The 27,155-nt window shown below is 36.4% G+C and overlaps 1 protein-coding gene across 2 annotated transcripts in view; it reads left to right on the forward strand.

Moving 5' to 3' along the window:
- Positions 1-25,443, forward strand: part of ephb2a (eph receptor B2a) — a 59,174-nt gene extending 33,731 nt beyond the window's left edge. The window contains exons 4-16 of one of the 2 annotated variants that reach the window (XM_079589256.1): positions 7,963-8,118; positions 9,811-10,146; positions 15,469-15,593; positions 15,837-15,999; positions 17,892-18,000; positions 18,369-18,433; positions 19,204-19,326; positions 19,638-19,885; positions 21,414-21,629; positions 21,730-21,879; positions 22,078-22,271; positions 23,467-23,622; positions 23,799-25,443. In XM_079589256.1, coding sequence (XP_079445382.1) covers positions 7,963-8,118; positions 9,811-10,146; positions 15,469-15,593; positions 15,837-15,999; positions 17,892-18,000; positions 18,369-18,433; positions 19,204-19,326; positions 19,638-19,885; positions 21,414-21,629; positions 21,730-21,879; positions 22,078-22,271; positions 23,467-23,622; positions 23,799-23,907 — 2,150 coding nt within the window. In that variant the 3' untranslated portion in view covers positions 23,908-25,443. The remainder of the gene's footprint in view (positions 1-7,962; positions 8,119-9,810; positions 10,147-15,468; positions 15,594-15,836; positions 16,000-17,891; positions 18,001-18,368; positions 18,434-19,203; positions 19,327-19,637; positions 19,886-21,413; positions 21,630-21,729; positions 21,880-22,077; positions 22,272-23,466; positions 23,623-23,798) is intronic. The other variant, XM_079589255.1, reaches the window with a different exon arrangement.
- The last annotated feature ends 1,712 nt before the right edge of the window (positions 25,444-27,155 follow it).

The raw sequence follows: 27,155 nt of genomic DNA on the forward strand, positions 1-27,155 counted from the left end.
CAGTGTACAAATACATTTTCTGTATAGAAAACTGCGTAGTGCACAACGTCTAGCGGCACGCTGTTGTTGTTATGATCAGTATGTTATTCTAATGTTGATCTAGCTTACTGCTAGTCTCGTATACAGTAGCAAACAAACTAACACATAGAATAACATTATAACTTGCAACACACTCAAATGCAGTTTAGTATGATAGTGTAACGTTAGACCAAACAACACTGCGTTACCTCACAAGTTTAATTCAGCCATAGAAACTGTCTATGGGTTAAATCGACTGAAACGATCCCCTGATCTGATCAGAAATGACGGGATGGGTTGTGCCGCTCAGATTTGCTTCCCCCGGTCTCCATTTTCCCCAGACATGCGTTCTTCTCCCACACAAAAACAGAATTTCATTCCAAATATATAAAATTCTGCAAAATTCCACATTAACACTAGATTCCGTGTTAATTTACCAATTACGTGATCGCAGAAATTATAGGGCCCAATAAATGTCCTCATTCCTTTATATCCGTGGGACTGATATCGGTCTCTTATTAGCAATCGCGCCCTGCTTAAACATGAATCCATAAACATTATTAGATCCATCAGCATGACAGCAAGTCCCATCATTCCGCTTATCACTGCATCATCAACCTACTCCTTTTGTTATTATAAGAGGTTAGAAACCCCTAGCGGCGAAAAAAGTAATACATATTGTAGCTTTGACTATAGCTGTATTCATAAAAGTCAGCAGCACAAAAATAATTTGCCTGGTTAAATTAATGCTTTGCTATTGCCACCCACAGAACTTTGTTTAAAATAAATGTTTGTGTGCAGTTTCTATTGATCTGGACAGCAGTAATTCATCAAATAATGATCATTACTGAGAAGAGCATCATAACTGGGCATATATCCAGGCATGAAGTGTAGACCTTGCACATTTAGATTTTTTTTTGAAAGAGCCAATTGAGATGCTTCTGCAATTAAGTGCCTAGAACTGTCCTGCAAAATGTGGTGTTTTGATATATAAAAAAAAATGTATCAAGTTTTTGGTTACTTTTTCATAATTAATTTACTGTATTGGTGCAACAACTGAAACGGCATGTGCAAATTAGTGATGCTATTAGTGGGTGAGTTAATTTTTGGTATATTCCTTCCTACAACGTGTTAACACACTTCTACAGGGATCAGTGGAGGCTGTGGAGATTGTTTACACATTCTTGAGATGAGCTCTCCATAGTTGTTTACTGACAGTTCTGCTCTGAGTAGTCACTCCTCTCCGGTTCATCACATGCTGTCTGTTTCTGACTGTGTTTTCACTGTAGTCATATTTCGGGTTCCTGTCAGTGATGCGCGGGTCAATGTATAAACAACCCGCACCCGACCGACGTTTTCAACTAACCCGCCCGCAACTTGGACCGCAAAAAAAAAGAAAGAAAATATTGTACCCGACCTGCTTCCTGACCCGCGTTTTTTTTAAAAGTAGCTAGTAAATGCTCATTTTAGTCATTGGGCCATAGACGGAGGAACTAGGGGTGCGCATTTTTCTGAATGCTGTATGATATCGCCTAGTTTTTGTAATAAAGGCTTGATTTAGGCTATTCATTTAGGCTATTTCGTTTCATTTTCATTAAGATGCTGCATGTGTTTATCCAGTCTAATCGAAGTGTGCGTCTCTCCCCGGACTTTCCCAACAAAAACCCCGCCCCCTCTCAGCAAATACATAAAACTGACATTACTGAGCTATATGCGTTTAAAAGTAGCCTATTAAAATGGCACAATGGCATTGCTCAGTTCAATGTGTTGGGAAATCGGGCATTTTGTCCCGCGTCAGCTTTTATTCAAAAGTTAATAACGCTCAACATTCAAAAAGTAAATTAGGATTTCCCACTGTCATTTCTGACTGAGCTCGTGCGTCATCCTCGCGCAGTTATTCAGCCAATAAAGTGTAGACCTATGAATTTCATAGAACATTGTGTCTAGTACTATATAAATTACAAAGGTTTAATTGGCATCTTTATTTCAAACGACCCGACCGACCGCGACCCGAATTTTATTAAAAATATTTTTGGATGACTCGTAACCGCAGGCACCCGCTCACTTTGGATCAACCCGCGCATCACTGGTTCCTGTCTAGTGTGACTGTAAAGAGGGTTCTGGGGGGGCAATGGAAAATATTTATATGTATTTTTAGGACTGTCAAAATGAACAAATACAATGTGACAGTATGTTTTAATATGTTTACAAATTTTTTTCCATTCTATCTAAAGAATAAATAATAATTATTGAAAAATGTGTCTAATAAAAATACACTACTGTTCATACGTTTGGGGTCAGTAATATAATATATATATATATATATATATATATATATATATATATATTACAAACAAATGTCGTTCTTTTGAACTTTCTATTCATCAAAGGGTCATACTTTTTTTCCCAGTTTCCACTAAAATATTAAGCAGCACAACTGTTTTCAACATTGAAAATAAGAAATGTTCCTTGAGCACCAAATTAAAAGGATCATGTGACACTGAAAACTGTAGTAATGATGCTAAAACTTCAGCTTTGCCATAACAGGAATAAATTACAGTTAAAAATGTATTTTAAAAAATCACTAATTTTTTTTACTGAATTCATCATAAAATAATTGCAGCCTTAAGGCCCTTTCACACTGGACGCGATTTTGACGCACGAATAATTCGCGCGATGGTTTTATTTTTTGATCAGCTGTTGTGTAATGAGTGCTTACACACCGAACGCGAATGTGCTGCGGCGAAAAAACGACTTTTTTTTTTTTCGCTTCGATGTCGATTTTTTTTTTTTACTTTTGCGGCGACAGAAAAGGCTTCAGCCAATCACACACAGTGGATTGTTTATTTGATTGCATGTAAACGTAGCCCTCACCAGCAGACTGCCAGACGCTGCTCCGGACCGATTGGTTCCCTGAAGTTAGTGGTTTGTCTCGTCAGATGCGGTGCCACTGTCTGAACGAGCTCCTCAAATTGTCCCTATTTCGCACGCGAACTATTCGGTTTTTCGTTTCGCTTTTTCGTGTACGCGTCCGGTTTGAAAGGGCCTTTAAGCGATTAAAAATCATATTTGGGTGTTCTTGGCAAGCTTGAAATCCCAAACAAATTGAAGTAGAGGACTGAGTCATCTGTTGTATATTAAAATAGCAAAATGTGTGCTAAAATCCTCAAAAACAAATTATGCTACTTCTTTTGAAGGCTTTTGAAAGATGGATGCTCAAAGAAGAGGCTCATTACCATAGTAACTCCTTAAATTCTTCATTCACCTTGATATGGAGATGACAGGCAGTATAGCACAGATGAGTTCAGTCCTTCACCCCCATTAAACAAGTGAACTCCCCTGTGTGAATCCTGAGATGAGTTCAGCAGGTTGACACGGCACCTCTAATGGATATTAATGCCTCTCCAACCTCCTGCTTTGCCAAGGAGGGTTACAGACACATCTGTGGCCTCAAGTTGGCCAAGAAAATTGTTGGAGAGGGCTTACAAAAGACTGCAACCATATCTTACTGCATGAAATTATGTCTGTCAATGGAAAAGGCCCGTGATGTCAGTCTCTGCATTGTCTGAGGAAGAATTGACCTTTTTCTCTTCTTCGTATTTAATTTCCTCGCTCTCAACCGCTGTGGTTTTTTAGCTGAGCAGCTTGTTTATGAAGCGACAAAGATGAGTATGCAGATTGAATCATATAGTGTAAGCTTGATTCATCCTACTGATTTATGGAGATGCAAAAATCCTTTACCATAAAACCTTCTAAATACATTTGACATGCAATTCAGTGGCATTCAGCTGTGTCTAGTTGTTAAGTTTTGAAGACATTTGTTGTCAATTGAGTTACAGAATTACCAATTTTTCTGTGTTTTTGAATGAATCTTTTTAAGTAAATTAATCGTTCTTATTTAGTCACAATGCACTGACTCATAAATAACTCCCTTTTGAAGTATGTTTCTACTTTGGTGGTTTTTCCTGCCCTCAAAGATTGACTATTGCACAAGCCAGTAGCATTCGAGCCCGGACTGTAAAGGGCCATTCCATTGGTTGGACCGACTGAACCAATACACTAAATGAGTCTGTGATTTGAGTCTATAAGTGGAAACACGAAACAAACTAGAAAATCTCATTAGTAAACGAAATGAACAAATTAGGATGTGTTGTTCATGAATGAGTTGGTGTTTCAAGTCTAAACAAGACTCAAACTGGGACATGCCATTTGTGAATGAGAAGCTGCTGACCAATAGCGTTCGAATGAAAGAGGGCATGTTGTTCATTCAGCACAAAATATGAGTCAATCTTGGGTGGAAGAATTCTCCCCCAATTATTAATGTGTAAAAATTACTGCTGGCACACAATTAAAATGATGAGAGTAGGTTTTTGAAACCCATGATCAATTTATTAAGCCTTTTTTGTCTTTTTCTATAGCTTGATAAAACCATATATAACCATCTTTTTAATAAGACACTCAGTTATTATGCAAATGTGTTTTTGAACAATTCTGTTGAGTGAATTATTTATTTAATGACTCAATATGACTTTAAGTCACCACAAACAGGTTGTAACCTAGAGTGAAGGTGTGGTAGGGCAATTTCAGTGAAATATCTGCAAATAAAAGTGATGTTTGGACGGCCATTCACACAGTACCGGTAGTCACTTTCAAAGCAAACATTCTGTTGGTAATTGAGGCGGATTTCCATGAAAAACTTGAACCCGATGCAAAATATTTTGTTTGGACACCTATTGAAATGACTGCAAATGTTCACAGAGCAAGGGTAAATATAACTGCACCTTAAGGCTCACAGAGCAAATCAATGAAATTAATCTTTTGATTCCGTTAAAAAAAAAAAATGTTGTTCACTAAATCAGTCAACACCACTCTAAAACAAACCGCAATGGCATCACCAAATTTAATTGTTTTGAAGAAAAAAAAAAAGTTTGTTATTCTCGCCTCATCTTCTTTAAATTGGTCTGCCAAACGGATAGTCTCACCACAAACTCACTAGATTGAGCTGGATTCCCAGTAGATTTGACACTTTTTGAGAGAGTCAACCACGATTGTCTCTGCATTTCAGAAGATAAGGGAGAAAGTATTTTAACATTGAGAAAATTACACACCTTTAAATAAGTAAGTTTGTGTTTAAGAGGCATGGAAATGCCTTTCACCAAAGAATAAACAGTTATACCAAGGCAATGAAGTATTTACGGGGATTTCCCTGTTGTAAAATCTGCCTCATAATAAAAGAGCACAACTATTCACAGGAATGAAGATAAACAGAACTATAAGATTATAAAAAATGTGCGCTGCCACAAAGGTCTTTAATCAATTCCTCCCAGAATTCCATTAGCGCCTACTTAAATACTCTAGTCATGTACAGTACACTCTGCACACACATCTAATATGTCGCCAGGATATTGTTCTTCTGTCGTTCTCCCTCTCGCGCAGCACCATCTCTATTGTGGAGCCCTGTGGTACCACAGATTTAATTCCACTCCTGTACACTGTCACTCACACCCACTCTGCCTCATTCAACTGTAACCAACACCTCATTCACCACGTCCACCGCTCTAACTCACTGTGATGTGTGAGCGTGTAAGCCTTATATTCCTTCTGGCAGAAAGAGAATGTTCTGTCATCAATCATAGGCTGAGAGCACCAGCCAAGAGTAATGTTTTACTGTCAAAGCCATTTGGGGTATTAGGCTAATAGAATGAGTTTCATTGTACTTCCTAGAACACACTTTGCTCTTGGTAAGTGTTGATTGCTTTGCACCTGCAGATGATATGTGCCTCATATTACATCTATCCTCAATCTTTGATTTATTTCCAACCGGAGTCAGTGGGCTATTTCTGTGTGGAACGCTTGTATTATTGTGAGCGTGGAGGTTATTTTGGCCGAGGGGCAGATGAGGCAGCTGTTGACTAATTTGCTGTGAGCAAATAAAGGATGCTGTCCGTCTTGCTGTCTGTGACTGGGAAAATGTGCGAGTTTTGATTTTGTCAAAACACTGCATGACTTTAACATATCCTTCTCTGCAGTCACATGACAGGATGGTGTAGGTTTTGTTTTTAAAGTCCCCCTGTGGTGAAAATCAAGATTGTGTTGTTTATATGTCTATGTGGTGTTTTTAATATGCTTTAAGACAAACCATGAGCAAATTCATAAGTCAGCATCATTGCTGAGTATTTTCTCCTTAAAACTGCAGTGAACCAAAGACAGTCTCAAAACCGTGGTTTGAAATCGCTGGTGTTTCTGACATTACAAACTACCTTGTAACCAATCACTTCAACGTATGACCGTCAACGAGTGGATCTCTGGGCTGGAGTGAGTGGAGGCGCGGCTAATTTGCATATTCATAGAACCGCGTGTACTAAATGAGGCAAGGGTTACACTCAAGCTATTTTAAGGCATGAAGACATTTCTTTTCAAGAAAAAAATTCTTTAAATATGTCATTTGAGTGATCAAAGATGAGTTTTACTGGGATAGAATTATTGACTACACGGGGACTTTAAGTATATTCTAAATTATGAATGTGTTAGCGCTCTGATTCACGCAAAAGAGTCCCAGTTTCATGATGTAGGCCTGTCCCGACTATTCACTAAAAATGTAAATAGGCCTACTGTATGTCACCGTTTCAGCTGCTAGGATCAATGACTTGTAAAGTGAGATAGTTCACCAAAAAATGTGAAAATCTGTCAGTGTCATTACCTGTTATGTTTTACGCTGATGAACTTTCTATTCATCAAAGAACCCTGAATTATTATTTTCTTTACAGGTACCATAGTTTCCACAAAAGTATTAAGCAGCACAGGTGTTTTCAACACTGGTATTAATAAGCTATGTTTCTTGAGCAGCAAATAATACTTTCAGGAAATCAGTTTGCTTGTATGGTTGTCATAACAATAACTTCACGCACTATCTGCTCCTCGTCATACTCTCAATGCGGGCAGCTTGTCACATTAGCTAACAAGCTGGAGTTATGCCCATAAAACACATGTGTAATTACATTTTATGGTTTTTGATTTCAGTGTGGGGAATAATATAATGAAATGCCAAAATATTTCATTAAATAATTTAACTTGTTTCTGTAAATTCACGTGTACATATTAAAATCAGAAGAAAAGTATTTATGCAATGTTATTTGCATTTGATTTTACTCAGAAATTGGGGAAACTGAATATATAATATAAGTTGATTATATAGACTGAGATGCCCTGGAAGATAAATTAAAAACTCTATAGGTTTCAAATAAATACAACATGACATCAATATAATACGCTACAAATATTATATGATGATGAAACTGCTGTTGTTCCTCTACCGCTGTTATTTTTTATTTCAATGGTGGGATTTAAAAGTTTAAGAGTTGGTCTGTTTATGAATTGTACAGTATATGCATTATCATGTAAACATCTCTTTTCAGCAACACAGATTCTTGCTGAAGCAGTTGAAGAATAACCATTGCCTAAATATCCTGTTCAGACCGAAGGAAAAGAAAGCTTTCAAAAAACGTAATTAAATTCTTAATTTAAAAAAGAATTAGTTCTGAATAGCACAAGCGCATTTGCATTTTGTTTTCAGTAAGACTAGTCAGCAGGGAAAAGCTGTGCCGTGATTTAACAAGGTCTTTGTTAGTTTATTCCACAGATATATCTGAGTGCCATTCGGCTCTTTGTGTGCCAAACAAAAGATTATCAGTGCGAGATAAAGCTTCAAAACTGCACTGGAGGCCCATCAGACGGCTTTCACTTCCTTCCTATGTTTCTCTTCGATTCCAAACAGAAATATAAAGATGGCTGTTTTATAAGAAAATGTGCTCGTGGGGAGCTCCAGATATTTATGTATGCGTGATAGATCTTCAAAGGAACAAAAATGAACTTCGATCCCTAAATTATTTACTTGTTTATTCTGATTTGCTATTCACTAAACTTTCTCTACCTTTCTTAATGCAGCCTGTCCATCTGGGTCCTTTAAAGCCTCTCAAGGGGACCTGCAATGTCTCCAGTGTCCCATCAACAGCCGCACCACCAACGAGGGCGCCACCAATTGTATCTGCCGCAGCGGATACTACCGTACCGACTCTGACCCTCTACAGATGCCATGCACCAGTATGTCATTCTCTTATGCTATTTTATGTCATTTACAGTGATTTTAACTTTCTTTTTGGAAAATCAGACAGGCTTTGATCTACAAAGCACTCAGAAATAGGATTTTCCCAGTACAGATGGTAATACATAAGGATGCCTGATATATCAGTATATCATATTAGTTACTGGCCAATATTACAGATTTTTAAATATTTTTATTTTTTTAGTTTACTTTTGCTATCATCTAACTTTCAGTTGAAGTTAATTATTTAAAAATAGTAATTTAATAACAATATATTGCAAATCTAGTTTTTGATACTGTATGTTGTGATTCAATTATAGCATTTAAATGGATTGATTTGAGTTTTTAGTGTTTTATTTTATATATATTTTTAGACAGAATAATATTGAATTTGAATCATTTATTGATTATCATAAGATAAAAATAATTATTGACTTGTCAGTCATGCATCATTTTATTATTGGTGCATGCATATCAAGTAATAAAGATCATTATTGTTGTTGTTGTTGTTGTTTATTAATATTAACAACCATAGTTTTATTTATAATAATTATTATATATAATGCTTATATAATAATGTGATTGGATATAATAATAATAATATTAATAATAACAATTATTATTATTATTGTTGTAATTATTAATTTTATTATATATTATTATGATTGCCATTTGATGTGTATTAATGATATAATAGCCAGTGGCAGGTTTATTAAACTACAGTTTGCATTGCATTTGCAAGACATATTGCACTGGTTCAAATACACATATTTATAAGCAGTTTTATGCTTTTAATCAGCCCGACAGCCCTCGAGAACTGAATTGAGTTTATACTGTAAAAAGACTGCTATTGCAAAATACTACTTTATTTTAGTATCAACTTCATTCACACAGTACCGGTCATTTTGACATCCCTACTCAGAAGAATAACTTCAGCACAGGAGACTTGCTTGAGCTTATAGGCAGTCTTTTGTCTTTTCATTTTTGTATGCGGTTGCCCTTTTTAAACCTTCAGTTAAGTGCAGCCAATGAAAATGTGTGCGTAACTCACTGAACATTCATTCGCTGCTGTACCCGCCGAGCAGCGAGATTGACCCGTCGAGATTTGCATAATGCTCTGTTCTTTTGGGAAGGGTGAGCCTGTGTGAATAGTGGAGTAGTGCTCTACGCTGTCAGTAATCTGAACGGCTGCACTGTGTCCAGAATAGAGGGAGGAGAACATTCTTCTCTTTAACTCTTGTTTTACATTACAATGAACCACTTCTCTTTTCATCTCTTGTCATTACCCATTATGAAATTGTTACTTTAATGTGGCTTGTTAGAAAGCGGAGATTACTTTGATCCAGTTTCTTTTTTAAAGGAACGATGATAATAGGCCTGTGAATAAGGGGAAATCAGATCATAAAGACATAAGACGAAGCAGTTAGAATGTGCTTAAGTCAGCAACCCAGCAGATTATGAGGGGAGGGGGGGGGGGGGACATGGGACAGGACATGTAAAGTTACTTTACATCATACAGGCCTAATTTAGGGGGACTTTACGTTGCTATTGTTGCGACTTGATGATCAGATCAAATTTCAAAGGGTTCACATACTTTTTCCTGCACATTACACCACGTAATCCAAGAATTAAACTCATGTCCCGATAAGACACGGACCTGCTGATGAGGCAGTGTGTTTCTCTTTCCACAGCGGTTCCGTCTGCGCCCCATAGAGTGATTTCTAGCGTGAACGAGACCTCCCTGGGGCTGGAGTGGGACCCGCCGAAGGAGAGCGGAGGTCGGCAGGATGTGGTCTACAACATCATCTGCAAGAGCTGCGGTTCGGGTCGAGGCTCATGCACTCGCTGTGGTGACAACGTGCAGTTCGTGCCTCGCCAACTGGGCCTGACCGATCCACGGGTCCATATCAGTGACCTGCTGGCCCACACGCAGTACACTTTCGAGATCCAGGCTGTGAATGGAGTGTCTGACCAGAGTCCCTACTCGCCTCAGTTCACCGCTGTCAACATCACCACAAACCAGGCTGGTAAGACAGCAGTAAACTCCGGTTACATCGCAGATGATGTTCATAGTCGAAATGTTTTCAACTTGCTGTGGGCTGAATTTGACCTTGAATTTCTGGAGCTTTTTTTTTAAACCTTTTTTTCCCCTGCTATTTTGCTTTTTTGGAAACTAGTATACGGATAAAATACACTGAGTAGCGGCAGGCAGCAGCAGCGGTATTTCATTCATATCAGTAATTCAACTTAAAAGGTGAAACTAATAGATTATATAGACTCATTACATGCAAAGTGAAATATTTCAAGCCTTTATTTGTTATAATTTTGATGATTATGGCTTACAGCTTATGTAAACCTTTTCACAATATTCTAATTTTGAGTTTGGGGTTTTCATAAGCTGTAAGCCATAATCATCAAAATTATAACAAATGAAGGCTTAAAATATATCACTTTGCATGTAAAGAGTCTATATAATACCGGTATATAAGTTTCACCTTTTAAGTTGAATTACTGAAATAATTGAATTTAATTTAATATTGAATTGATATTAAAAAGTTTCGAGTTTCACCTGTATGTATGTATGTATATATATATATATATATATATATATATATATATATATATATATATATATATATATATATATATATATATATATATAATATATTATGGAAATGATAATATCATACTATATATAAATGTGTACTATATATACCGGTATGTATAAATATGTGCAAAATATTATCTGGAAAATATATAATATGATTTATTATATTATTATATTCCATATAATATATCCAATAGTATTTAGTTTGAAACAGTAATACTATAAAAATTTGGTACATGTTTGTTTATTTAATTAATTTATATATATATATATATATATATATATATATATATATATATATATATATATATATATTATTATTATTATTTTTATTTTTTACCTTTTTTTACTTTCAGCCCCCTGAGGGTCCTCAAGATACAAATTTGAAAATCCTTAAACTATTGATCCAAAATAATCTTTTGATCTACATTTGTCTAGTGTTATCTCTAGATCCCTGCTGCTTTTGTAAATATGTTGTATTGCACATCACCAGACTGTAGTCACACACTAGTATCTCTGTGAGTCTCACTATTCACGTTGCCCAGTTTTTAGTTTTTCCCTGCCGCTTTGAGTATTAGAGGACTTCATCATGAAACTGATGTGTTTGCATCTTTTTATCTTCACCCTGATCCGGTTTCTCATGTTCCTTCAATTTGATCAGAGGACTGAAAGCTAGTCCACAACACTCATCATATTGCTCTGTACAAGGATTTTAAATGTCAGTCAAAAAGAGCCAGTTCAAAAGGAACATAATAGTGTTTAATAGAGCATTTTAATGAGAGCCGTGCCCCCGGCTGTGCTGCAGTGAACTCGCTGGCCCTATCACTGGAGGCTGGGGCTCCACCGGTGTGCCTGTCAGTCCACATTACTGCTTCACTGCTGCCATTAAAAGACAAAAATCCACCTCACACCACCCGCGTCCCCAAAACACAGAGAGAGGGGACAATGCCAGGACCGGCTGCTCAACCAGAGCCTAAGCGTGAGCTCAACAGCCACGGGTTTACACAGCACTCAGGAACTATAAACGTCCTCCCACGCTCAGGGATTTATTAATAATGTTTCTCTGACAAACTTACAGTACAAGCTAATGGCTTTTGTAAAATGCATGAAATGTGAATCAAGTTAGGAAGGGTCCCAAAAGGAAATAAAACAGTAAAAGGAAATTAATATTATTATTATTTATTTTTGTTTTGATTTTAGATATTTAACCCTAAGGGAATGAATTTGAAGAATACATATATACAGTCAAGACCATGTATATATATATATATATATATATATATATATATATATATATATATACACATACATGGTCCTGATGCCGTAAGAACCTCCATTTTGGAAACATTAGGCTTGTAGGTATTCTCATTAATGTTTTCAAGTCTACATTGTTTTAAGCTGCGATCAACAAGGAAATGACTTTGTCAGTTGCCACAGTGGAAATTCTTGTGGAGAAAATAATGATTCTGAGATCCATTTCAGATGGAAATGCTCGTAATCGGTTCCTCTTATTCTCCTTCAGAATACCGCAAGGACATATGAATTTATGTTTTTCACTGAGAGAGTACTACTTGTATTTCTCATAAATTGCAGTCAAAGAGAGCAGCGGAATGATGAAGTACCACTTACTGCAGACTCTTTGGAAAACCGATCACCTCATCAAACCGAGAGAACTTATTTTCATATATTATGACTTGCTCTATTTTATAGCCACATACCTGTGGGGGATTCTCTCCAGATGCTCTGGGTTTCTTCAACTTTAGAAACTTGTAGAGCGTAGAGAATATTGTAGAGTGTTAAACAAACCATGGGTGCTTAGAATAAACAAGATTCAAAGGATATTAGCATTTTTGTTGTTGTTGTTGTCATTGTAGTCCAAGGAGTTTTATTTTTATTACTGATCTAAAGGTTATGGTCAGTAAGAAACTTTTTTAAAGGAATTCATACTTTTATTCAGCAAGGATGCGTTAAATTGATAAGATTCAATAAGTCAATAAGATAAAGATTCAATAAGTCAATAAAAGTCAATAAGATTTCAAAAGTGAGAGAAAAGACTTTTACATTGTTACAAAAGGTTTGAATTTTTTTAATATTTTAAGGCTTACATAATCATCAAAATTATAACAAATGAAGGCTTGAAATGTCTCACTTTGCATGTAATGAGTCTATATAATATATTACTGAAATAAATGAACTTTTGCCCGATATTCAATTTTTTAGAGTTTCCCCTGTATAATAATAAGTAATGTTTAGTAACTTTTTACAATAATGTCTCATTTGTTAATGGCAATGTTAGTTAATAAAAATAAAAATTGTTCATTGTTTGTTCATGTTAGTACACAGTCCATTAACAACTTTTGATTTGAATAATGAATTAGTAAATGTTAGAATTAACAGTAAATAAGATTATTAATAAATGCTGTAGAAGTATTGTTCATTCTTAGTTCATTTTAACTGCAGTAGGTAACTAATGATAACTAATGAAATCTTATTGTGAAGTGTTACCAAATGTTTCTTAAGCACCAAATCAGCATATTAGCATGATTTCTGAAGGATCGTGTGGTCACCATTCACAGTTTCATTGTATGAAAAAGAGCAGCTTGAACATTCCACTAAATTTCACTTTTTTATATATTAAACTGAAGAAAGTCATGCTGGTTTCAAAAGATGTGAAGATGAGTAAATGATGACAATTTGACTGGCTTGTCTTTAATAATGACCCAAATTGCAGTCCTGTCATCAGCTTATTTACAAATTATGGGGGTGAAAAAGTTACATGCGTCTGAGGAATTGAATTTTGTGATTGTTTGAAATGGTTCGTCTTCCTATTTAGAGTGCTAGTCTAATCACATCTGTCTTTCCTAGTGTTGTTTGGATGAATCTCTCCAAAATACACAACGGCACGCTCAACTTCTCAACAATCCCATCCTCCTCACACACCATCCCACCATTCAGCGCAGTAAATCAAGACACAGAGCCTGTTCTGCCCATCGAAACCAGCGCATGGAAAAACACTTAATCAAAGCTCAGGATCGAAGTTTACAGGGAAACTAAATAGCACAAGACATATTTTTTACACAACATTGTGAGCTTAATATTCCTGAGCTCTGATCGGCAACAGAGAACGCATAACAACCTGAGGCCTCGAACTCTCCGAGCAATCAACCATCAACTTTATGCCAACTATAAATACAACGTATAAAACATCTTTATTTGGGCTTAACAGCTATCATTACACGGAGATGGCACATGTGAGAGAGTATCAGTGCCATTTATGTTCGTAAAACGCTGAGATATTGTCTTACCTATTATATTTTATCACGCATGTCTGGGGAATCAGTATTTGGCATATAAACAAAATCCCTTTCCTCTCTACACACCCAAGCAAGCATGCCAGGAGCAAACTTCATGTACAAGGCATCGGTTGGCTTTAAGGCACTGCGATTTGTTTGATCTTTAAACCATGAGTGCAGTTTTATCAGCAGCCATAGTGTTTGCCAGCTTTCACGCTTGTCTTTTGGCTTCTTAAGGCTTGTAAATGATAATGAAGTGTTATATGGGCTTCCAGAGTCTTTCTTTCCAGTTAGTAGTCAGTCTGTAGCTGCAGTTGATATAATGGCTCCTCTATATCCAAAACGGCACGGGTGCCAGGGAACTGTGAGTGCTACGCAGAGGCCAGTTAGCATGTGAGCTCTAGCTCCAGAACTATAGACATTATAGCTGATCTTTGGTGGAAATGGTGTTGTGCTTAGGCAGAAATGTGTATGCTGTTGCAGCGCATTCCAGATGTCAAAAATACTCCCAAACTCCCTTCATTTATTATCTAAGATACTCCAGGGGTTCTGTTGAGAAGATACTGTATTCACAACCAATTCAAAGACGTAGGGTTGATTTGATCTTTTAATATATATATATTTTAAATGAGTCTCTTATGTTCACCAAGGCTGCATTTATTTAATAAAAAAAATACAGTAAAAAAGGTTTGTGAAATATTATTACAATTGTAAATATTTTACATTTTAAAGTACAATTTATCTTTAAACTTTAAACTTACAATCTATTTTAATATACAGAATTTTAAAATTTAATGTATTCCTGTGTTGGCAAAGATGAATTTTCAGCATCATTACAGTCATCAGTGTCACATGATCCTTCAGAAATCATACCAATATGCTGATTTGCTGCTCAAGGAACATTTCTTATTATTATCAATGTTGAAAACAGATGCTGTTCAATGTATCTGAGGAAACTGATTACATTTTTTTAAGCATTTTGAATAGAAAGTTAAAAATAACAGCATTTATTTAAAAGTTGAATTTTTTTGTAACATTAGAAAAAAAAATGACTGTCACTTTTGAGCAATTGAATGCGTGTCCTTGCTAAATAAAATTATTAATTAAAAAAAAATCTTGCTGACCCCAAACATATTGTATAAAACATATTGAACATAATCGTTCATTAAACCTAATCATGAAAATCTAAGTAATTTTCTTATAGATCTATTAAAAATCATAGAGTGTATCAATTTTAATGTTCTTAATGAAAGTCATTATAAAGTTAGGGAGTGTCCTTGGTTTGGCTGCGATCCTGTGTGCTGATCGAAACACTGTCAGGATTGAGAACCACTCTTTATTATGAGCTCATTTTTCATGAAAAGATTCTCAGATGAACTCCTACACTTTATGTATCCAGCTATATATATTTCTCATTTGTTTCCTTTGTTTCATCATCCTCTCTACAGCTCCATCTGCTGTGTCAATTATGCATCAGGTCAGCCGAGCTGTGGACAGTATCACATTGTCCTGGTCCCAGCCAGACCAGCCCAATGGGGTCATTCTGGACTATGAGCTGCAATATTATGAGAAGGTAATAAGTACTGAACATGATCCTCTTCTCTCAAAAAATTACGTAAACTGAGGGGAACTTTAAATCAATAAACAATTACTCTGGGTGTAATTGTTCTGTTCTGTTCTTGTACAAGCTTAAATTAATTTAGTTCAATTATATTGTTAGATTTATTGACTTTCTTCAAAAATATTCTAAATGTTAATGGAGGTTTCTGTATGGCTTTTATTTTATGATGATCTCTGATCTTTGGTCTAAATCTAGTATACGGCTGAGTCGAACTCGTCTCTGCTGCGGAGTCAGACTAATACAGCAGTTATCCGTGGCCTGAAGCAGGGGACCATCTACGTCTTCCAGGTGCGGGCCCGAACAGTGGCGGGCTTTGGACGATTCAGTGGGAAGATGTTCTTCCAAACAATGACTGAAGGTATTGGACTTTAACAGGCTTTTGAAACTAAACATTTTGCTGTTTTTCTTTCCTAAATAGTAGTCTGATTATTAATGTAAAAGTCAATGAAGTTGTCAATAGTTAATAAGGTGCCACAGTCTGGCAAATACTGCTTTCCTTTCTCTGAAAAATGACATTAACCGTAGTCAGTTGGAGGACAACTGTCCCAATGGCAAAGCCAGAATCATGAGCCAGTGGTCAAGCCATCGCAGCATGCTGTTTATTTACAATACTAATCTGACGAAAATGGAAACATTTGACAGCAGGGAGCACTTTTATTTGTTTCGTGGGCATTAGAAGATTCTGTGGCATGTCCAGAGCCGGCGCCAGGACGATCGTTGAAGATGATTTAACAGCTTAAAGGTGCAGTAAGCTATTTTTCAAAAATGCTGTTGAAAAGTTGTGTAGCATTAGGGGGCGTGTGATGGAAGACGAGAGAGAGTTAGCAAGGGGGAGATTTGAAGACTGTTGAAAGAGAGATGAGAGACTATACAAAAGAGAAAATCTCAGTGGAATATCACTGGAAAATGAAGGGTTATGATCAGGCAAGAGCTTTAGGACCCGGGTTAAGGTTATAAAAGCTCTCCAGCGCTGGAGAGACCCAGGCAGGAAGGCCTGAAAACAGACGACGACGACTGCATTGTTTGTGCTCCATACGTGAGAAACATTGGTTTTGCGGTTTCACAGAACTAAGAAATGCTGTTGTTGTAATGTTAGCCATAGTTACGGGACAGTTTTGTTTGTATGGAGCTGCTGGTGACAACCAACTCTTGCTTGTCATTCGTTTATCATCTTCGCTTTATTTTTCGTTAAGCATTGTTTTGCTTAGCTTCTGTTATGGTAAATAGACATCCACTCTTGCATTGTGTGTGGAACAGAGGCCAGCTAGTGATGCTAAACTAGAAGATTCTGTGTTTAGCGTCCTTGTTAGCGCGCCAGTCTCATATGCCGACGAACGGAGTCCGAGACCAGCTCGGAGCGAGGCGGTTAGGTGCTGTAAAGTGTTGGTGAATTTTGGAGGCGGAGCAATAAAGAGAGGGGGTGGGTTTGTTTAGATTGATTTCAAATATCAACAGTGTTCAACAACAATTCTGGGAGATTGCATGCTGCACCTTTAAGAATGTTTGTCAGCCAATCAGAATCAAGAATTCAACAACACCACATGGCATATAAAATGTGGCAGCAAAAATATACACTACCATTGCAAGGTTGGCCTCAGTAAGAGTTTTTTTCTACTTATATTCAGCAAAGGCAGCAAAGGATGCATTAAATTCATAAAATTTTGCATGACATTTATTGTAAAAAAAAATTAAAAAATAATCAAATAATCAAAGAATCCAGGAAAAAAATTTATCACATTTTCCTCAAATATATTAAGCAACACATCTGTTTTCAACATTAATAAGAAGAAAAGTTTCATGAGCAGCAAATCAGCATATTAGTATGTTTTCTGAAGGATCATGTGACACCGAAGAATGGAGTAATGGCTGTTGAAAATTACATTTTAAAATAGAAAAGTTTCTATTTTTTTTTACATTATTTTAAAATATCACTGTTTTTGACAATTTTTTTGATCAAATAAATGCAGCCTTGGTGAGCATAAGAGACTTGTTTTAAAAACATTTACTGTGCCCAAATATTTTGTGTGTATCTTGATACTCAGCCAACATTTAGAGTAATGCCCCTGCATTTCAAATGTTAAATGAACAACATAATGTTCAATGTTGGAAAACCTCAAATGTACTTGGTTAAAGCATGGTTTCCTGCAGGTCTGTTTTATTTTATTTATTTTAAAAAAATGTGTTAGGCTTTTGTGATTGTAAACTCTGGCTAACTGATGTGGTTTTTGTCTGCCATGTGTACACCTGAAGACGAGTATAACTCCAGCCTGCAGGAGAAACTGCCCCTCATTATCGGCTCTGCTGCTGCTGGTGTAGTTTTTCTCATCGCTGTGGTTGTGCTCATCATCGTCTGCAATCGGTGAGTCTGTTGGTAATCATGATCTGGATATAATACAAGTAGAATGCTCTTTTATGAAGTTATTTCACTTTAGGACGTATTTAGTAAGATTATGCCTGAAAAGGTTTTGGATTACCGGTATGTTAATAAAAAAATTATAATTGTGTAATATGACTTGTCGTGTTTGTTTGCTGGGATTTGTATTTGTGTCATTTTTGCCATGAAAAAAGCCTTAGATGCTGACATGGCTTTAAATAAAAGTATCTAGCTATCCTGATCTGGAATCAATTAAAACTGAACAGATGTTTTATTTCCTCTTTCTCGTATAAACTGAGAAAGAGCTTGAAAGTTTTTCTTCTGACTTCCTCTTCCTGTTTGGGTCTCATCAGGAGAGGCAGTGACAGGACAGAGTCTGAATACACTGACAAGATTCAGCATTACACCAGCGGCCACAGTGAGTAAACCATTCAGACATATATGGAATATTTCATTTGTGCTTACACTATTTACTTGATAAAACAAAAACAAAAAAAACAAGACTCAACAAGATCATTAAATGAAAACTGCCTGCACCGCACACATAAACATTGAAACCACAGCACAACTTTACTTACAATTTGAAGATCTTTACCACACAATGGCACTTTATGAACTGCAGTGTGTTGGAATGGGTCCATATGGTGTTGGTCAAATGTGCACTTAAGCTAGTTGACTCAGCATACACATGCAGAAACCATAATTCATTTGTGCTTCATGTCCTCTCCGAGAAGTGCTTGCATTCTCCCACTTTATTGTTTAGCTTGTTCGCCATGTGAGCCAGTGTCATGTTGTATTGATGTTTAATATTATCACATTAAATTTAATTATTCAAATAATTTAACTATGCATCAATGATTCTTGAGATATGGAACAAAACAGGCTACAGCAGTGGAAAATATTCTAAAATGTATATTTACTATTTTGTGACAGTGTGAAAACATACACATAATAATAATATAATATATAAATGTAGTGTTGTAATTACGCATAAATAAGAAGATACAAATAAATTGTACATTTCTGTTGACATTTTGGTGATCTGAATTTAAAGTAGAAATGTTGCTATGTAGCCAAATTATGTTTGTCCCACCTAATCTATCAAGAATCATCGAAATATAATGATTACAATATATGCCATATATTTCTGTTGCATCTGCTGCTGCAGCTCCTGTTTCTCTTTCTAAGTGTCTCCAGGAATGAAGATCTACATTGATCCTTTCACATATGAGGATCCCAATGAGGCAGTGCGCGAGTTTGCCAAAGAAATAGACGTGACCGGTGTGAAAATCGAGCAAGTTATTGGTGCAGGTGAATGCCACTGTTCACATCAATTAGGAATATTTTAATATGCCTGAATTGCATAGAGTGCTGATTTGCAGTCTTACCAACATCTTTGCATCTCATCTAGTTAGTCGAATGCATATAAGCAAATCAACCGTTAATTAGAAAGCAGCTACAATCTAGCAAAAAGCCTAGAGCTCTTGATGTGTTCGCACCTTTAATTATTGTTAAAGGAGCTACAAAGTTTTAGTAAACCAGGCTGCTAATTTAATTATATTCATCTAATTTAAATCTCCTGAGGTGTAATCAATTGGTCTATTTATGGGTTAACTGTCTAGGTGAGTTTGGAGAGGTATGTAGCGGTAATCTCAGGCTTCCTGGGAAGAGGGAGATTTTGGTGGCCATCAAGACTCTGAAATCAGGATACACTGAGAAGCAGCGGCGGGACTTCCTGAGCGAAGCTAGCATCATGGGGCAGTTTGACCATCCCAACATCATCCACCTGGAGGGAGTGGTGACCAAGAGCACTCCAGTAATGATCATCACTGAATTCATGGAGAACGGATCACTGGACTCCTTCCTTCGGGTAAGTTTATTACAACACTGTTTTCAACCAAAAAACGTAAAGCTTTTTATGTGTTTTGGCCATTCATTTACACGACAACGGCGTTTTGGGTGCTTGAAAGCGTAAACTTTTTAAAACGGGTGTCAAAGTGCACGTTTTTGAAAACGGTCTCTGGTAAACAGCAAAAAAAACACAAATCTCTGAAGATGATGATGTCATGCACATGCCTATTACATGTTCAGTCTATAATGTTTCATCGGCATCTAACTGCCTGGCAGCAGAATACAGCGTTTTTAGTAGTTTTTGCCGAACCGTGTGAATGGGGATCGTTTTGACTATAAAACTTCTCTGTTTTAAGCATGAGTAAACGTGTAAATGTACCCTAAAAGTGCACTTCAATTTTGTATGTTAAATTTTGACAGCTAGTGGTGTGGATGCAGTATCATGCTAAAAAAAGTTGTTTTGCCATTTTAAAAATGCTCTTTTCACAGTTAACCATCATTGATTTATTCCACAAGTTCAATTGTCCAGTGACAATAAAATTCGGCTGTGATGTGACCCGCTCCATGTGGAATAACATATATTGTATTACTTAGGACACTGATATGGCTGGTATCTTCATTACATTTTAAGTGTACATGATTTTACTTTTTGAATTTTTTCCCCAAAAGAAATATTTACACTACTGTTCAAAAGTTTGGGCTCCGTAAGATTTTGAAAGAAGTCTCTTATGTTCACCAAGGCTGCATTTATTTAATTTAAAATACAGTAAAAGGAAACGTTTAATTTAATTACATTTAAAATAACTGTTATCTGAGATTATTTTAAAATGCAATTTATTCCTGTGATGACAAATCTGATTTTCAGCATCATTGCGCCAGTCTTCAGTGTCACATGTTCCTTCAGAAATCATTCTAATATATATGCTGATTTGGTGCTCAAGTGCAATTTGTAATAGAAATCTTTTGTAACATTATAAATGGCTTCACTGTCACTTTTGATCAATTTGATGTTTTTCAGCTGTGTCTTTCTATGGGGAAAAAAACATGAGTGCACCTTTTGGGCAGCACGTGCCATTTAATAAATAAAAAAAATTACCTGCAATTATCACACAACATTTTTTTCCCTTATATTAATTATTTACAAGCCACCTTTGTTTTTTAATTCTGTACATTTAGATTTATGGAATCAAAGAAAAAAAATTTACTAATATTTTTGGCTACATTTTCCAAAAATCTATTCAGTTCAGCTTTTTATCTCACAATGTGTGACGACACTTGTCCTCCTGCTGATTTTAGCGGACCCAGGATCCCATTGGGCAGGACCCAGATGTGTCTGCATAGAGGCACAGCTGCACTAAGTTCTAGATGTTTTTCCACAAGATTGTGACACAAGCTCACAGAACAAAGATGTTTTGCTAGAAAGACTGATTTTATAATGTTAGAAATGCCTTCCTTTATTAATGTACAGAAGAAATATATGTGTATCCTTATACACTTTCTTTTAATAGTAATGTATGTACTTTTGTATTCTCTGTATGTCCTCTTAGCAAAATGATGGCCAGTTCACTGTCATTCAGTTGGTCGGCATGTTGCGTGGCATTGCAGCTGGCATGAAATACCTCTGTGACATGAACTACGTACATCGCGATCTGGCTGCCCGCAACATACTGGTTAACAGCAATCTAGTCTGCAAAGTATCTGACTTTGGGCTTTCTCGCTTTCTGGAAGATGACACGTCAGATCCTACATACACGAGCGCCCTGGTGAGTGTGTGTTCAGTGGGTCATATGGCCTGATATGACCTAATATTTCATGCTAATGCATTATGTGTTCAATACCTAACTAAATTCAGTGTCCACACAGGGAGGGAAAATTCCAATACGATGGACTGCTCCTGAGGCCATTCAATACAGGAAGTTCACATCCTCAAGTGATGTGTGGAGCTATGGGATCGTAATGTGGGAGGTCATGTCCTATGGAGAGCGACCGTACTGGGACATGAGCAATCAAGATGTATGGAATCAATTCTTGTATGATTACATGGTCATGGCTACTGTACATTCATAAAGAAATGGATAAGGATGTCACCTAGTGGACACATGATGTCATGAAACATCATGAAGTGCATTCAAGAACATGTTTAGTTTAGTATGATTTTATGAGGTTTAAGATGTATTCTTGAATCAGTCATTTCTGCTCTCTTCCCCACAGGTAATAAATGCAATCGAGCAGGATTATAGGTTACCTCCTCCGATGGACTGTCCGAATGCACTGCACCAACTAATGTTGGACTGCTGGCAAAAGGACAGAAACAACCGTCCGAAATTCAGTCAGATTGTTAACACTCTGGATAAGATGATTCGTAATCCCGGCAGCCTGAAGGCTACCACCCCTCTCTCTTCAGGGTAAGAGTTTTTTGGGGGGTCAACCCAGGCTTGAAAGGGTCAGCAAGCACTGAGCATTGAATTCAATTCATTAGTCTGTGTAAAAGATGAAAACAATGATTAAAATTCAGTATTCTTAGCACTGGCGAAAATTGCCATCTAGTTTTAAATTTCTGAATTTTGAAATGAATTTGGCCTAATTCGCATCTTAAAGAGATGCCTCTTTATATATATTTATATATAAATGTATGAACTTATATTTAAATAAGTTTATTTTCTATTTATTAAATTAATTTTAAGTTAGGTTTAGACTAGGGCTGTCAATAGATTAAAATGTTTAATTCGTAATCAAAAGGGTATCATGTTTAACGTGTTTATTTTGTCATCATTTGCTATATCCAGCAAAGTATTGAAGGAGGATTGAAGGATGATTCTCACAAAACTGTATTTTCTGCAAGCTTTTTTTAAGGTAAATGGTGTCTAAAAAAAAAAAAAGAAAGACACTTGGAGACTCCAAAAGGACACCAAATATGATTAACAAATGTATGCACACCAAAGCACCCATGGGGAAAAAAAAAACATTACAGAGCAAGACTTTTCAGAATTCAGTGTATAGTGTGTGTGCAGTTCAACAGCAAAGAGCTTGTTTACAGCTTTTTAGAGCTTGTGTACGTTTTAGACAGACATGTCCAAGTTGCGATACTGAACTGGACCAAAAAAAAAAACAACTAACTACATATATTTACTACAATACACGAATCCACAAAAAATATTAAGCTGCAAAACTGTTTTTAATATAATAATAAATGTTTCTTGAGCACCGGATAAGCATATTAGAAATAATCATGTGACACTGAAGACTGGAGTAATGATGCTGAAAATTCATCTTTGCCATCACAAGAATAAATTACATTTTAAAATATATTAAGGTAGAAAACAGTTATTTTAAATGAAACTAATATTTCACAATATTACTGTTTTTAACTGTATTTTTTAATTAAATAAATACAGCCTTGGTGAACAGAGAAGATTTCTTTCAAAATCTTACAGACTCCACATTTTTGAACAACATGTTATTATGAATTCTGAATTTAATTCCTTCAACTAGGTCAAATAATCTGAGATATTTTATTTCTAGTTTAGCAGAATACACTTTTTTTAAATACACGTTATACATGTTCCTATCCTAGTGATTGAATCTGTTTGTGTTTTGCAGCGTACATCTACCTCTGCTGGACCGCAGCACACCAGACTTCTCCAGCTTCAGCACAGTAGATGAATGGCTGGACGCCATTAAAATGGGCCAGTACAAGGAGAACTTTGCAAACGAAGACCTCACTACCTTTGAAGCGGTGTCTCAAATGACTATGGAGTATGTTTTCACTATCCTCCATAAAGCTTACTGGATTCATATCGATTAGATGTTGTAGCCACCGGAAACCTACAGTATTACTGTAAATTTGATTGATAGCCGTATCTGCTTAGATAATTCTTTGACGATGACGCTATGCCGTTAATGTCTCTTACGCCCCCTTTCTGTCTTCGCAGAGATATTATGAAGGTGGGAGTCATACTAGCCGGCCACCAGAAGAAGATTCTCAACAGTGTGCAGATGATGCGCGCCCAAATGAACCAGATACAGTCAGTGGAGGTTTGATTCTTAGGAGTGGAGGACGGGACCAGCCCGTGCACACCAGACCCCTGTGGACCTCCTCGCAGAAAGACGCCCCACTTCAGTGTCCAGAGCCCAGCAGTAGTCACTTTCTCTGGGTATGATCAAGAACAGATCACCACAAGACCTCTATGGTCTCAATACAGCACCAGCACACTGAAGACAAGCTGAAGTCTTTCCAATGGCCAAAACTAGCCATAAATGTCATTCTGGCTGCATTTACATGCAAGTTCATGTTCCTGTGTTATCTGTGACTTTGCAGTATTTCAAATAAGCCACATAAAAGCCTCATGTCTTTTCAAATGTTAGTATCTGTTATTTCATAGATGTTTAAAGTCAGCATGAAATGGAAGTTGCGATAGTCTTTTCTTCCCTGTTGTGACGTATATCCAAAAAACAAAACAAAAAAACAATAGCCTACTAGTGTATGGAAAAGTCACCTTAACCCAAGCAGCTCGACTTTTATATATTTCATAAAGTGCGCCCATTATACTATTAAAATTCAAATAGAATGATAAGAATAGACAGTTCTTTATAAGAATCTCATGCAGTCATCTTTATCATGATACTGCCATATTGGGTATAACTTTAATCAGACAAGTTTCAAGTTTCCATATGCAGAATAAAAGGGAAGAAAAGGTTGTTTATGCATGTAAATGTAGCCACTATCACATCTTATTTTATGAAGTTTATTTTGGCTGTTAGTTCTGTGGGTAAATCTGCAATCTCATTAGATGAGATCGAATTAGATTTTGATCATATATACAGTATATTACCCTTTACTCTTTGATATGGTTTGGTTCTCATCCATATTCACCAGCTATGATATGTTGTCTGGTTGTCAATCTAAAACTTGGACTATGGACTAATAGCAAGAAAAAGGGAGAAACAGTTATACATGTGTGATACTCATGTATGATGAGGAATGATCCATGTGATGGATCTTGAGCTGGCAGCACTTGCCAATATGAGGACTATTATAGAAATTCAACTATGTGAATAGTAGACAAAGCAACCAGTACTGGTTCAGTGTGATATTGGGGGGTTTTTTTTGTACAAAGTCATGTGATGAATATTTTTTTTATTTTCTTCATGAGTTTTATTTATTTGTTTTATACTTTATAACACCATTTCTTTCCACCATATAATCATGCACCAGTGTTTGTTGTTCTGCAGATGTTTTTGTAACATATCGGAGGCACTTCAAGTGCTGATTTCCTCACAGAGCCTGCCAACAGAATTGAATAGAAGTGCAGGCTGAATAGAAATGTTTCTTTTCTATCCCAATTATATCTGTCACTTGGTGGGGTATTTTTTTCTTTCAGATTTCATGTTTTGAAAAAAGTTTCCCCTATTTTTACCGCTACATTTTCCTGTTGATATTTAGAATATTTCTTATATTTATGTATATGCATACATACATACACACATAATCATTTGTGTATATACAGTCGTGGTCAGAATTATTGGCACCCTTGATAAATATGGTGAAAATAAATCTGCATTGTTAATCCTTTTATTAAAAAAATCACAAAAATATAACCTTTCATTGAAGAAAAACTTTTTAAAATGGGGTAAAATCTCATTATGAAATAAATGGTTTTCTCTAATACACACTGGCCACGATTAATGGCACTTTTTTATCCATTACTTTTTGCAACCTCCTTTTGCCAATATAACAGCTCTGATTTTTCTTCTATAATACCTGATGAGTTTGGAGAACACCTGACAAGAGATCAGAGACCATTCCTCCATACAGAGTCTCTCCAGGTCGGGGATAGGCAACGTCGATCCTGGAGTGCCGCTGTCCTGCAGAGTTTAGCTCCAACCCTGATATAAACTCGCCTGCCTTTAGCCTTAGTAATCCTGAAGACATTGATTAGCTTGCTCAGGTGTGTGATTAGGGTTGGAGCTGAACTTTGCAGGACAGCAACACTCCAGGACCAATGTTGCCAGATCCTTCAAATTCCCAAGTCTATTTTGATACATTACACTGTTCTCGTCAGTTTATTGTAGAAGTCAGGTCAGGCGACTGCGATGGCCATGGCAGAACCTTAATTTTGAGCTCATTTACCCATTTTTAAGTTGATTTTGATGTTTGTTTTGAATCGTTGTTGTCCTGATGGAAGATCCAACCACGGCCCATTATAAGATTTCTAGCAGAGGCCGTCAGGTTTTAATTTTTTTTATCTGTTGGTACAGTATTTGCTAGAATCCATGATGCCATGTATCTGAACAAGCTAAAAACAAGCTGGACCTCCAGCTAAAAAATAGGCCCACAACATTAAAGATCCAGTGGTATATTAACCTCGGGCATGGGGTAATTTTTTATCCCTGTTTGCACCAAACCCATCTGGTGGGATTGCTGCCAAAAAGCTCTTTTTTTTTAGTTTCATCTGAACATAGAACCCGGTTCCGTTTGAAGTTCCAGTCGTGTCTGACAGCTGAGTGTGCTGGAGTTTGCATTTGGATGAGAGCAGAGGATTTTTCTTGAAACCCTCCCAAACAACATGTGGTGATTTTAGGTGCTGTTTGACCTCACGACTCAAATATTTTCTGCAATTCTCCAGCTGTGGTCCTTGTAGTCTTTGGCCACTCAAACTATCCTCCTTTCTGCACATTAAGATGGTATAGATACGGATTGGAACTTCTTAATTCTTGACCTGATGGTGGAAATGGGAATTATTTTCTTATAGCCACTCTCTATTTGGTGAAGCTCAACAATATTTTGCTGCACATCAGAAAACTTTATTCTTTGGTTTTACTTATTGTGATGGATGATTAACGGAATTTGGCCTTTAAGTTTCCTCATATTTATGCTAAATATAATATATTATATAAATCATGGCCGGATAAATTTATGTTCCTAGTCATCCTGGTGTGCTACAAATTGTAAATATGAAGGAGAATATACTTCAGATATATTATACTCATAAGATTTTCGAGCTATACTAATAATTGTGGCCAACGTGTATTAGAGAAAAACATTTATTTCATCATGTGACACCCCCCCACCACCACCACCACCACAACAACAACCATTATTCAGTTTTACGTCAATTTTGTTTTTTTATTGACCGATCAAAATAATAAACAATGCAGATTTATTTTCACAGCCTTCTTTGATCATATTTACCTTGGGTGGCAATAATTCTGACCACGACTCTATACAGTACATACTGACACTTCACAAATAGGGTACAATTTGGTGTCCAGTTACTTTAAAGCATTAG

The sequence above is a fragment of the Phoxinus phoxinus genome (assembly GCF_949152265.1).
Source record: "Phoxinus phoxinus genome assembly, chromosome: 18".
NCBI classification, from domain to species: domain Eukaryota; kingdom Metazoa; phylum Chordata; class Actinopteri; order Cypriniformes; family Leuciscidae; genus Phoxinus; species Phoxinus phoxinus.